At 48.1% G+C, this 12,434-nt stretch overlaps 1 protein-coding gene across 2 annotated transcripts in view; it reads left to right on the forward strand.

The window, feature by feature from the left end:
• The first annotated feature begins 240 nt into the window (after nt 1–240).
• The window catches only part of MPRIP (myosin phosphatase Rho interacting protein), a 122,976-nt gene continuing 110,782 nt past the window's right edge, over nt 241–12,434 (forward strand). For both annotated transcript variants that reach the window (XM_056866326.1, XM_056866325.1), the window contains exon 1: nt 241–389. In XM_056866326.1, coding sequence (XP_056722304.1) covers nt 270–389 — 120 coding nt within the window. In that variant the 5' untranslated portion in view covers nt 241–269. The remainder of the gene's footprint in view (nt 390–12,434) is intronic.

Below are 12,434 nucleotides of genomic sequence, written 5' to 3' on the forward strand. Positions count from 1 at the left end.
GATTCTCCCCGGGGATGTGGACTGACTTCGGATTGGGGACCGGCCTCCGGGTCTGAAAGGATTTGGCGCAAAGTCCTGGCCGGATCCGACCTTTTCCACCGCCCCTCTCTGCAAATGCGCCCTGGACGCGCGCGGAAAGGCTTCGCTCCTCTTTGCCTCTTGACTTTCGGACTTGGGGTGGGGGGAATCGGGTCGGATTTTTCTCTCTCCCCCCTTTCCTTCCCCTTCCCCTCCCTCTCCTCCTCTTCCTGGGCAAGGCACCCAACGCCATGTCTGCGAAAGATAACCCCTGCAGGAAATTCCAAGCCAACATCTTCAACAAAAGCAAATGCCAGAATTGCTTTAAGCCCCGAGAATCGCATCTGCTGAACGATGAGGATTTGAACCAGGTGAGTGGGGGTTTCCTCCCCCGGACGCACCTTTCCCCCTCGTTTGGGTGTCCAAAAGTATTGCAATTCTCATTTTTTTTTGTGCAACTAATTGCAAATAATTGGGAAATAATTTTGCAAATAATTTTTGCAAATAATTGGGAAACGGGAGAAGGGGGTTCGCCCGGCCCCCTGTTAGATGTGAGGGTTTTTCTTCTTCCCCCTTTTTCCTTTTGAACTTGACCCTGCCATACTGGGCCAGAACCTTAAATGGAAAACCGAGTTAGTGGTTTTTTTTTGGGGGGGGGGAGTCAAAACTACACCCCCCATTGTTGGTTTTCCAGAGGCTTGGTGTAGGAAAGGAGGACTTTAAGCCTATATCTTTTTAACCCCCTTCCGTCCTCCCTTGAGGGCTAGAGCCTTGAAAGGCAAGTGTCCCAAACACCATGGGGGGGGGGTGGCAGGCGTTTGGCAGAGGCTTAATTTAGACTGAAGTTGTTATTATACTCAAATAATTGTATATGTTCTTAATTTAGGGTTGTATTGTTTCCTCTTCTCCCCCCTTTTGAGTCAGCCCTCTTGCAAACTGGGTCTGCCCCGGGGGTCTATTTTTGCTTATGGGTGTCTGACGCTAACCTCCTTAGGTAGGCGTGTCTTTTGGAAAATGCAAACATTCCTTTTGTGTTCCTGGTTGTTGATAAATAGTATTTGGCGTGTTGTGCTAGAGGCTGGATCCGGCCTCGGGTTTCCACCACGTTATTTCTTGTAACGCGCACCCCCCCCCCCGCCCTGGTTCTGACATCCGGGGTTGCAATATTTCTTTAACGACCCCCCTCCAGTCCTGCCCTGGTTATGACATCCATGGTTACAATCCTATTATGGGAATGAGATCGGTCATATTGCAGAGTTGGGCGGGGAGTGGGGGGGGGCAGGGCGGGACGGGAATGCCATCTTTGAGATAATCTGGAAAAATATATCAGGGTTTGTGCCCAAGGAGAGAACTCTTCCCTCACTTTATTATTATTTTGCAAACACACCCTGGCTTTCCAGATCCTGAGAAATGCCCTTTGGGGGAATTTGTGATTGGAGGGAGCTGAGTTGTTCAGCTTATTCCCCCCAGCCCCTTTAAAAAAAAGAATAATAATGTTTGCCTCCTTCCAAAGGCTGTAATTTTTCCTCTGCCCTCTTTCTGCTTGGAGGTCAGTGTGTTCTTTGTTACAGGAACTGGTGGATTCAGGCCTAAGCAGAAATGGGGTTACCAACCTGTGACCGGACTGTACTGCTTTGGACTGGAGGAGTGGAACTTTTGGGTCCCCTCCGTTCCACGCCTATAGAAAGCTAGGAATTCAGGGCCGAAGGTTTCAAGCTTGGCCTTCCGTCTGGCTGCCTAACTTCCTGGGAACAGTTTAAAAAATGCATTTGGGGGGACCTGCAGTCTGACACGGTACAGTCCTGGCAGAGGTTTACCACCACATTGGCTCTTTGTGGAAAGAGGTCTGTCTCTTCCTGAGTATCAGCCTTTTTATTAAGAGTCCCCTGACAGAACTTTTACCTGTTGTTTTGTGTGTTGAATTTAACACAGCGATCCTTGGAGTACTTGCTACTTCATGTTATAATTTTTTTTTAAATCCCTTTAACCAGCCAATGTGTAGCGCAGAGTGTCTGCGAGATCCAGGTTCGAATCCCAACTCTGCTACGGAGGCTTGCAGGGTGACTTTGGGCCAGTGGCACACTCTCCGCGTCACCTACCTCACAGGGTTGCTGGAGGAAGGGAAAGAATGTTGTCAGCCCCTTTGGTTCTTCCTTGGGGATAAAAATGGGGAATGAAATAAAATTAAATAAAATTAGCTCGAAAAGTTCCATCTGGTCCGGCATCCTGTTTCCAACGGCAGCCCTTAGGAAGCTGGTGATGCTGAGCCCCACAGTGTTTGGTCTTCTTACTGCCTCTGACCATGGAGGTTCTATTTGTCATCCTGGTGAATAGTGTTGGGCAGTTTTGACATCCGTGAATTGTCAGGGCGCAAAGCACTCTTCCACGCAGTATTCAGTTGTATTGTGGAACTCACACCACTGTTTGTGGTAACAGCCAGCAGCTTCGATAGATTCGTGGTGGAGAATTCTATCTCACTTTTTTAAAGCTGTTTGTTATTGCCAAATGAAACCTCCATGTCCTGAGGCAGTATATCTTGACCATTAGAAGCACTATGTAATTGACCTGTGAAGGGTTGGTGTGGGGTTAATTCAGTACAGAGCCTGCATTGTACTCCATACGCTCAGATCCAGATGCCAGGAAATAATTGCACTTCAGTCATAGACAGGCCAGTAAGGTGGATCAGCCACCGTGTTTTGCATTGAGGGCCTTTTAAAAACTTGCCACAGGGTCTTTCCTGCGGTTGGGTACACAGTGGATCATCTGAAATGTCTGCTGACATTTCCATTTGGTCACAAGTCTGGCGAACGCTGGCCTTGCTGCATGTTTGGCTGTTGCAGGTGATCGGACCTCTTCTCCCCCCCCCCACCCCCCAGTTGTCATTCTGGTCTTGGCACAGGTTTAAGTGGATGTCACGTGCTAGATGACCAGGTGAACCTGGGGTCAGTTCTCTGGCCAAGCCACTTGGGAAGGGACTGGCATTCACTCCTGGACCTCAGCTCCGAATGAGGCAGGACTTTTCACCCAGAGGGGTCTTGGGTTAGATCCAGCCAGCAGGGTTACGGGCCCAGGAGGGGATGGGCGTACCTCGGTTGGAGTGACAAACCTCCTTGAACCGGGCCTGCCTGCAGCTTTTGTGTGTTTCCGTTCTACTGCAGGTAAATATAATTTTCTTGTAGAGGCCATGAGGCTGAACACCTACTCATAAGCAGCCCGCCAAGGGCCTGCAAGCCACACCTGTTTGCCTCCCTGGGGCTGGCGGAACAGGGGCAGGCGTGAGCTCCTTTATGTTGCGGGCTTAGCAAGGTGGCGAAGCTTTGGGCCAACAAGTCATAGGTTCGAATGTCACCTCTGTCACAGAGCTGCCCAACCTTCATGTCTGCATTAGGTGGATAATAGACCTCGCCAACTTTGCAGGGGTGTGCCCGGTGCTTAGAACCAGGATGCGAAGTAGTAGGACTACCTTGCAGGCCTTTGCATTTCCATGGCTTTGTGCCTTGCAAAGTGTTTTGTCTGAATTGTGGCCGGTTTTCTTCTTTTTGTGTGTGTTTTTTTTCAACTTATAATGTTTATTAAGATTTACAATAATACAGCATTAAAAACGAACTTCTTTCCAAACAAATATCGGCCAATACTTCTAAAACAGGGGTGGGGAACCTTTTTTCTGCCAAGGGCCATTTGGATATTTATCACATCATTCGCAGGCCATACAAAATTATCAACTTAAAAATTAGCCTGCTATATTCTTGGGCGCTCCTAGCAGCTCCATAGCTAATGACTCTTCTGCAATGGGGAAAAAAGGTTCCTTTTCTCAGCAAAATAAACTCACATCCGCCTTGGATAGAGGCTATTCCTGGCTGCGGGAAGGGGCGGATCTCCAGTCTTGGATCCTTCTGAGCTAGAGACCTGCCAGGACCCATGAAGGGCCAGACCAAATTATTTCGTGGGCCTTATATGGCCCCCGGGCTTGATGTTCCCCACCCCTGTTCTAAAACCTGTAAAACATATTACTTTCGAAACAATCTCTTTATTAACCACCACCAACAGAATCGAGACTTTTAAGCGTGTTCTCCATTCTGGATATTGTGGGATTCCATATTCCATCTAGTTCCTCTTATGTTTTTGTTATTTTGATGGTAAGTCAATTTAATCAAAACATAGATCTCCCTTACTTTGTCGAACCAACTATTTAGGTTTGGAAAATTTGTTCCTTTTCAACATCTGGCAAAATTTATCCTGGTTAATGTTAGCATATAGAGGAATACATCAAGATGCTTCTTATTCATAGTCGGTGGCCGGTTTTCTTTTATGCACGCGCCTATTTACCACTGGATGACCTTTGTGTGTGAATGGGCTGGTGCGGAACTGAATGGCACGTGGTAGAATGCCCTCCTCTTCCAGCACTGGTTGAGTATCCCTTCTCTGAAATGCTTGGGACCAGAAGTGTTCTGGGTTTTGGATCTTTCCATATTTTGGAGTATTTGCATATACATAATGAGATATCTTGAGGACAGGAACCAAGTCCAAACACAAAAATCATTTATGTTTTACATACACCTTATACACATAGGCTGAAGGTAATTTTATACAATCCCTTTAATACGTTTGTGCATGAAACAAAGTTTGTGTACACTGGACCATCAGAAAGCAAAGGTGTCAGTATCTCAGCCACCCACAGGACAATCTGTGGTTTTTTGGCATCACCATAATTCCTGACTTGAAATTTGTAAGCTGCTGATAATCTATATTCCTTTGGGGATGCTGAATAAATTGTCCACTGTGCGCCTGCATTTTGGCTGCGGCCTGTCACATGACGTCAGGTGGCGTCACTTTGGCGCTCGAAAAGTTTTGTATTTTGGATCATTTCAGATTTTCAGATGGGGGTACCCAGCCTGTATTGCCGAAATGCTTTTCCGTGGAATTAGTTCAGATTTTAAACTTGGCTTGCGTGTGAGGTGCTGATCAGTCTGTATGCGTGAACCAGACCTCCTTTGGAACTACATTTAAGGACGCTTGTGCACATAATCCATTTATAGTTATGACTGCATTCTGTGGGGAGCGTTGGATGGAAACTCAGAAGTTACCCAGTAGTTTTTTTGCCAAGCTTGGTTGGCAGCAAAGAAAAAATGCTTATTTCGTCTTGAACTTTGGTGGAGGTCAAAAGAGGAAAAGGGCATGCTTTTGACCACCAGGATTAACAAACCTGGAAAGCTGGTTTATTACTTCCCTTTTTTTTAGAGAGGAAAAAAAGATCGTGGGACAGAATTGCATTTTTCCCCTCTTTGCAAGCTAGGAATGAGTGAACATTTCTTCCCTCTTCTGTCACTGTACAAAACCAATCTTCGGGAGGGTTCAAAAAGGTATTTTCCACATCGTCCGTAGCCGCACGGGGTTGCGATGGTTGAAATCCAGCGTGGTGTAGTGGTTAGAGTGTCAGGCTAGGATCTGGGAGAACCAGGTTCGAGTCCCCACTCCGCCAAGGGAAGCTTGCTTCATGACCTTGGGCCAGTCACACACCTGCAGCCCAACCTACCTCACGGGGTTGTTGTGAGAATAAAATAAAGGAGAGGAGAACGACTTAAAGCGCATTGGGTCCTCGTTGCGGAGGAGGGTGGGGTTTGTTTTCGCCTCTCTTCCACCCAAGGAAATGGGTTCGTTCGCAGCGTTCCCGAGGCGAGCTCGACCGTGGCACCACGGTCGTCCTCTTTCGGCCCCCAAAGCCGGTGCCGAGCTGGCAGGCTTGGCTTAAGAAGCTCGGTTTCCCTGCCTCGGACTCTCCCGGTGGGGCAGGCCGCCGAGCGAACTCGGAGTCCGATGAACGAAGGTGTAGGCGGAGGGGAAGGGACGTGCGTCACTTCGGTTAATCTTTGTTTAGGGCTGGCGCTGTAATTGCTGGCTTCTGGAAGGGCCTGCCGATCCCTGCCCGTTGCAGTTCTCAGGGTTGGTTGGGACCCCCCCCCCAAAAAAAAACCCTTTATTGCTATTCTTATTTGTAATGTAATTTCCTAGAGTAGCCATGCTAGCATACAGTTTTTATACGCCAACTTTCTCTACCGCTGAAGGAAGAATCAATCATTCCTTTATTGGCATTAAAAGGCACAATACAAAAGGATGAGAAAGGAATGGAAATATCAAAAGGTGCCCTTTAAAAAATAAAGAATAAAGACAGTTACATCGAATAACATTATTTGTTGATAATACCATCTAACTGTTTGGCGGGCTTTTAAAACAAACTTTGAAAACTGTGCCACCGTCTCCAATATTTGAGGCGAACTGTTATTCAATAAATAGGCGGCATTCAAAGAATCTGGGACATTCTGTGTGTCAATCAACTTAAGAAAGAATCAAACTAGCTTACAATCACCTTCCCCTCCCCACAACAGACACCCTGTGAGGTAGGTGGGGCTGAGAGAGTGTGACTAGCCCAAGGAGTCACCCAGCTGGCTTCATGTGTAGGAGTGGGGAAACCAACCCAGTTCTCCAGGTCAGAGTCCACCGCTCTTAACCACCACTCTTGACCACTACACCACGCTGGCTGGAATTGAGTCCAGAAGCACCTTAGAGTCCAATAAGATTTTTGAGGTATAAGGGTTCGAAAGTATCTGACGAAGGGAGCTTTGCCTCTCGAAAGCTGATACACAACTCTGTTTCATAAGTTGTTGAAGAGGAGAGGAGTTTAAAAATATTGAATGTCAAAGAAAAAGGCTCTTTAAACAGAGAACAGGATATACATTTGGGTTGGGGTTGTGCTGGCTTTTCCGGGTTGGCCAACACACAATCGCCCTGTGGAGCAGGCCAGGCAGAATTATCTCTCAGCCCGCTTTATAATTGAGTGGAGATTGGAACTCGCGTCTTCCTGTCTGCCGCTAAGGTAGGCAGGTAGGCGGCCCAGGGGTGTTGTGCAGCCTTGTAAAAACAGCCCACGAAAATGACCAGTTTGCAAATGTTTTTGGGCAAGCCCTCAGGCCCGCGCTAACAGCCGGAGACCAGCCTCTTTGGAAATGCGGCTCCCTTCCGGATGTCAGGCTTTTCCAGCCTGATTGCCCGGAAGTGGTTTTTACTTGCCGCTGGCAACCTGACCAGCCGTCCGACGAGCCGTCTCGAACCGACGGTTTGTAAAGCGAGCTGGTGATTCTCGAGTTGATGAATTGGGCTGTTTGTTTACCGCATTGAGACCCAGCCGGGACCCGGAGTGTCTTGCATTGTTCATCTCTCCTCGGTTTCACCCTCACAACAACCCTGTGAGGTGGGATAGACTGAGAGGGCGCGACTGGCCTGAGGTCCCCCAGCAAACTTCCACAGCAAGAGCAGGGATTCAAGGAATTCCCAATGAATCAGTGGAATATTCACCCCACAAGTCCCAATCGCCCTTTCCAGGGTACTATATAGGGAATTAGAGACCAGTTGCCCCGTAGCGCATCTCTAGATCACGCTTCTGGGCTTCTCTTGGCCAGTGTGGTGTTGTGGTTAAGAGCGGTGATTTGGAGCACTGGATTCTGATCTGGAGAACCGGGTTCGATTCCCCCACATGAGCGGCGGCGGCTAATTTGGTGAACTGGATTTGTTTCCCCGCTCCTGCACATGAAGCCAGCCGGGTGACCTTGGGACAGTCACACTCTTTCAGCCCCACCTACCTCACTGGGTGTCTGTTGTGGGGAGGGGAAGGGAAGGTGATTGTAAGCTGGTTCGAGTCTTCCTTAAGTGGTAGAGAAAGTTGGCATATAAAAACCAACTCTACTTCTTCTTCTAACTTGGTTGGTTCCTTTGCTGAGGTTTGAGGCTCTAAAGCCCTTTGGGGTAGCCCTAAAAGAGAGGCAGCTTGGATTATATTATGAATAATTTCCATTCTGCTCTGCCTCCTTGAGGAGGGGCTGTGACTCAGTAGTAGCATCCTTTTCTGGCTTTCACAAGGTCCCCACTTCCTTCCCTGACATCTCCAGTTAAAAGGGTTGGGCGATGGAGAAAGACGTTCGCTTGAGACCATAGACAGCTGCTGCCAGTCAGAGCAGGAGATACCTATGTTGATTGACCGGGGGGCCTGACTCAGTCGAAGGAGCTTCGTGTGGCCATTAGTCTAAGGGCGGCATGTGTACAGGTATACAGATGGTGCGGAGTTGTTTTCTGTTGCCCCAGAAGGTCAGACGAGAACTGACGGGTTGAAATTAAATCAAAAGAGTTTCCGTCTAGACATTAGGAAGAAATTTCTGACAGAGCGGTTCCTCGGTGGAACAGGCTTCTTCGGGAGGTGGTGGGCTCTCCTTCCCTGGAGGTTTTTAAGTAGAGGCTAGATGACCATCTATTAGCAATGCTGATTCTATTAACTTGGGCAGATCATAAAAGGGAGGGCAGAAAGGGTTGCGTCAGTGTTTGTCTCTCCTGGCCCTTTCTTGCATGCCCAGGGTAGTGGCGATCGCACTTTGGGGTCAGGAAGCAATTTTCCTCCAGGGCAGATTGGCCAGGGATCCTTGAGGACCCCCCCCCTACTTCTGGGCATGGCGTAAGGGTCACTGGGGGTGTGGGAGGGGAAGGTAGTTGTGAACTGCCTGCATTGTGCAGGGGGTTGGACTAGATCCGGGCTTCTTAAACTTTTCCCACTCGCAACCCCTTTTTGCCCGAGAAATTTTTACGCGACCCCGGGTATATAGGTATCTAAAAAAGGTATACAAATCAAGCATTTACTGATAATAAATCATAAAGAAATTTATTTTAAAATAAAAAAAAAAGTTGTGGACACCCCCCCCATTCAGTTACGCAGCCCCATATGGGGTTGCGACCCACAGTTTAAGAAGCTTTTGACTAGATGACCCTGGTGGTCCCTTCCAGCTCTTATGATTCTATCCCTTGGTGTTTTTCAATGTGCAGCAGATACCAGAGGTGGCAAAGAGACATCTTCTGATCCCGGGGGGGGGGGGGATTGCCTAACCCAGGGGTTACCGCACTTGTATTCCCAGCGATGTATTAAGAGTTTGAAAATGTTATAAAAAATACTGTTCGCACTTTCTATGTATTCCCAGCAATGTATTAAGAGTTAATAGGATAACCTACAAGAACCGATGTATTAAGAGTTTGAAAACGTTGTAAAAAATACTGTTCGCACTTCGTTTGGCCCCTTTAGCTGTGAAGACATCTTCCAGCCATTTATTAAGCCGTGGTATCCAAAAAACTTTTTAAAGTGATGTTTTTTTTATAACATTTTCAAACTCTTAATACATCGCTGGGAATACAAAGTGCGGTAACCCTGCTAGCTTCACAACGGAGCAGGGATTTCCCCCAGGTGGGGAAGGCAGCTGACAGGTGTCCTGAAATTCGTTTTTTCTCGCGAGCTGCTGGCTGAGGAGTGTGTGGGAAACGGCCACAGCGCCCTGCCCTGCCTTGGAAGAAAACGAAGCAGTTCTCGAGAAAGAGTCTTTGATCCTCTGTGTTCTTGGCTTACCTGCTGCATGGGCGGGATTGTCTTTGGTGTTCGGAGGGAGGACAAACCCTCCTTCGTTGCTCTGGGCCGCAGAATTTGCATACAATTAAAAGGCGGCAGATTATGACTTTGAGGTGTTCAAAGGATTTCGCGGTCAGGTTGGATTTTAACCCCCGAAGGTTTGTATTTTCCCATGGGGATGCCCCGTCGGCGGCCCTAGAGCTGCAGAAGAAGAGAGAGACATTCAGGGCAGGATCCGTATGTTACCCTTAAGAAGCTATTTGGGTTGAATGGGGTTTTCTCTGTGTAAAAATTAACATTCGTGATACCTTTTATTTAAGGTCAATGAAAATAACGCCAGAAGGCTTTTGATTTCTCCAGAACTCTTTTATCAGACTGCACGCCAAACATATTTATTTATGTGGATACTTATATCCTGCTTTTCTCCCCTGTGGAGATCCAAATCTCATTACAGCTCTGCTTTTCCCCTCCTGCATGTTATCCACACAACACCCCTGTGAGGTAGGGTAGGAGGGGAGCATGTGACTGGTCCTAGGTCACCCAGTGAGCTTCCATGACAGAGTGGGTGATTCGAACTGAGGTCTCCCAGATCGTAGCCTGACACTTAACTGCTGCCCAACTCTTGACTAGCAGTACAATGTTATTTTACTTGTTACCTCAACTCCTGAGTGTGGATTTGCTTTGTAAATATTCCATTGTAATTAGGAATCTATAATTGGTACTAAGAATTACTGGAAAAAAACATGAGATGATTGGGGGCGATGAAAATTTAAAAAAGAAAGGGGAGTAGTGGGGAAACTGGGCTTAGAAAAAGTGTGTCCGTTGAGTCCCATTCCATTCCCATCCCACTTTAAGAGAACAATATGGTGTAGTGGTTAGAGCGTTGAATGAGGACCTGGGTTCGAATCCCTGCTGCTACAAAGCTCGCAGGGAGACCTTGGGCTGGTTGCTTGCACTCAGCAGAATCTACCTCACAGGGTTGCTATGAGGGTACACACATGAACACATGAAGCTGCCTTATACTGAATCAGACCCTTGGTCTATCAAAGTCAGTATTGTCTACTCAGACCGGCAGCGGCTCTCCAGGGTCTCAAGCAGGGGTCTTTCACATCACCTGCCTGCCTAGTCCCTTTATCTGGAGATGCCGGGGATTTAACCTGGGACCTTCTTCATGCCAAGCAGATGCTCTACCACTGAGCCAGAGCCCCTCCCCAAACAGGGACGGGAGAACCATGTGCACTCTCTGCTTTTTGGAGGGGGGGTAGTGTAAAAAATGTCCTTGCCCGGATGCTTTGTGCACCTTATATTCGCAATGCTGGCTCTTTGGGGGGCAACCCCCCAGCACTGTGGAAGCACGACTCATGAATCTCTGTGAGAAAAGCAGACTATAAATAAAATGGGGTTTGTAAAACCTTGTAGGGGGTTTGGAGGAAGGTCTGCATTCATGTCCCATATTAGTACCATGACAAGTTTCGTCGTATGGATCATGAATGTGACGTCGTAAGTTCCTGGAGATTTATGCATTTGAGGTTCGTCGAATGGGGGCGGGCGGGTAACGGCCCTTCGGAGGCGCGGGACTTGGTTTCCCAACAAAAAGCCGGGCAGGCGCACCCGTCGACCGCGATGTGTACACAAGATTATTCCCTGCCGCTGCAAAGAAAACGTCCATTATTCATAACGAGGTTGGTGCAGAGAAACATAATAGGTCAGGTGGCGTGGCACTGGACAAAAGAGAGAGGGAGGGTGCCAGTTGGAGAATTGCGTGCCAAACAGGCAGCCGGTGTTGCGCGGAGTATGACCGGGGTGCAGTTTTCGCCTCTGCCATGAACTCGAGAAGCGGCCTTTCTCTTAGCCTCCCCACCTGCTGTAGGAGAACAGTACAGGCCTACCTAACAGGGTTGTTGTGATTACGGTGACAATGCCCGCAGAAGCCTTTTTGAATGCTCTGAAAATGCAACACTCGTGCTAAGTTATTATATTGTTGCTGACCCTGCGAGGTAGGTAACACCGAGTGTGTGCGACCGGCCCAACGTCATCGAAATGCAAACATCTAACGGGAGCCATCGTGGTGTGGTGGTTAAAGTGTAGGGCTAGGATCTGGGAGACCCCGGTTCGTATCCTCATACTCTGCCGTGGAAGCTTGCTGGGTGATGTTAGGGCTGTCGCACACTCTCAACTTAGCTTACCTCGCAGGGTTGTTGCAAGGACAAAAATGGAGGGGAGTGAGATGAGTCATTTTCTCCCCATTGGGGAGAAAGGCGGGGTTTAAATAAAGTACAAGTGAAGCCCCTCAGAAGAGGGACTGTGGCTCAGTAGTAGAGCATCTGCTTGACATGCAGAAGGTCCCAGGTTCAATTCCAAGCATCTCCAGTTAAAGGGACGAGGCAGATAGGTGATGTAAAAGACCCCTGCTTGAGACCCTGGAGAGCCGCTGCCTATCTGAGTAGACAATACTGACTTTGATGGACTGATTCAGTATAAGGCAGCTTCATGTGTTCAAGTAAATAAATAAATGACTTAAAGAGATGGTTGAACATACATGAATACACATGAAGCTGCCTTATACTGAATCAGACCATCAAGGTCCATCAAAGTCAGCATTGTCTGCTCAGACTGGCAGCGGCTCTCCAGGGTCTCAGGCGGAGGTCTTTCAACATCACCTCCTTGCCTCGTCCCTTTAGCGAGATGCTGGGGATTGAACCTGGGGCCTTCTGCATGCCAAGCAGAGGCTCTAACACTGAGCCACAGCCCCTCCCCTCCTCTCTCTCTCTTGCTCTTCAGTAGATTTGTTTTGGCCCTGACCCATGTGCAGATCTTGCTGTCACTAGCTAATGTTTAAATATTGGAAGGGATGTCATGTTGATGAGGGAACTAGCTTGTTCTCTGTTGCTCCAGAGACTCGGACACGGAGTAATGGATTTAAACTAATAGAAAAGCGATTCCACTTAAACATTAGGAAGAACTTTCTGACGGTGAGGGCTGT

This window comes from Euleptes europaea, chromosome 21, assembly GCF_029931775.1.
Source record: "Euleptes europaea isolate rEulEur1 chromosome 21, rEulEur1.hap1, whole genome shotgun sequence".
Lineage (NCBI taxonomy): Eukaryota > Metazoa > Chordata > Lepidosauria > Squamata > Sphaerodactylidae > Euleptes > Euleptes europaea.